Raw genomic sequence first — 1194 nt, 5'->3', positions numbered from 1 at the left:
GGATGTCAGTGGAGAAAATATGGTCAAAAGGTAACTAGAGATAACCCCTCACCAAGAGGTTACTTTAGATGCTCTTTTGGCCCGACATGCCCAGTTAAGAAAAAGGTATACGCATACATGTGCTAACTAATTCTCTACATAATATATATATTTTTGATTAATTTATGCAAATCTTTTAGGTTCAAAGAAGTGCGGAAGATAGTTCAATTTTGATAGCAACATATGAAGGAGAGCACAACCATTCATTAGGTTCTCCTAAAGAAGAAACACATACTGGTTTGAGTCAATGTGGGTCAGTGTCAACCAATACTTCAAAGCCTACCATCACTCTTAATCTTACGCAATCAGAGATAGACTTGAAGAAATTTCAACAGTTTGTTGCGGAGAAATTAGCGTCGTCCCTGACAAAAGAACCAAGTTTCATGGCGATGATAACAACTGTGATTTCTGAACAACTTCACTAATTCACCATCAAAGGAGCCGTGCACTTGTGTAAATAGTGCTTCTGTACATAGGATGTCCTGCAGTATTCAGTTAGGCCTTTTGAGTTGGTTTTTGAAGGATCATTGACATGATGGTTCTTGAAAAGAAAATATTTATAATGTCTGAAGGTATTATTAAGTCCTATAGAACTGGAAAGATGGTGAATTAGTTTGAGTACTTCTTTTAATGCAAACTTGTGAGTACGTGTTATGGCTTTCAAATGCTTTGAAAAATATTTGAAGGTAACCATACATCCCAGAAATGATACTCGCAACTTTTTGGATGTCTGCATTCTTTGTCCAAGAAAATCAGGCTTGGCTCATCCTTAATCTGCTAATAGAAGATATAACTTATGGCCTCCTGTAATAAACCAGCAACAATGCGTCAGTGTAGACAACAAAAGTCCTATCACTGCTGGGAATAATTAGCACGGGTGCTGAAGTCAACTTAGCATTCAATGTCTCAAAGGCCTCCTGGCACTCTATGCCCCAAATAAATTGTACGCCCTTCTTAGTAAGGCGTGTAAGTGGCGTCGCGATTTTCGAGAAATCCTGAATAATTTTTTTTGTAATAGCCCGCCAGACCTAAGAAGCTACGAATCTCGATAACGGTCTTCGGCGGCTCCCAATCAAGAACGGCCTCTACTTTAGCCGGATCTACTGTAATGCCCTCCCGGCTAATAACATTGCCCAAAAATCTGACCTCCGATAA

The 1194-nt window shown here is 39.2% G+C and overlaps 1 protein-coding gene across 1 annotated transcript in view; it reads left to right on the top strand.

The window, feature by feature from the left end:
- The window catches only part of LOC109820079 (probable WRKY transcription factor 40), a 2097-nt gene extending 1334 nt beyond the window's left edge, over positions 1-763 (top strand). The window contains exon 4 of the mRNA XM_020386149.1: positions 180-763. Coding sequence (XP_020241738.1) covers positions 180-464 — 285 coding nt within the window. The 3' untranslated portion in view covers positions 465-763. The remainder of the gene's footprint in view (positions 1-179) is intronic.

Source organism: Asparagus officinalis, chromosome 8 (genome assembly GCF_001876935.1).
Source record: "Asparagus officinalis chromosome 8, Aspof.V1, whole genome shotgun sequence".
In the NCBI taxonomy this organism is placed as follows: domain Eukaryota; kingdom Viridiplantae; phylum Streptophyta; class Magnoliopsida; order Asparagales; family Asparagaceae; genus Asparagus; species Asparagus officinalis.
This window is presented reverse-complemented; position numbering and strand designations above follow the sequence as displayed.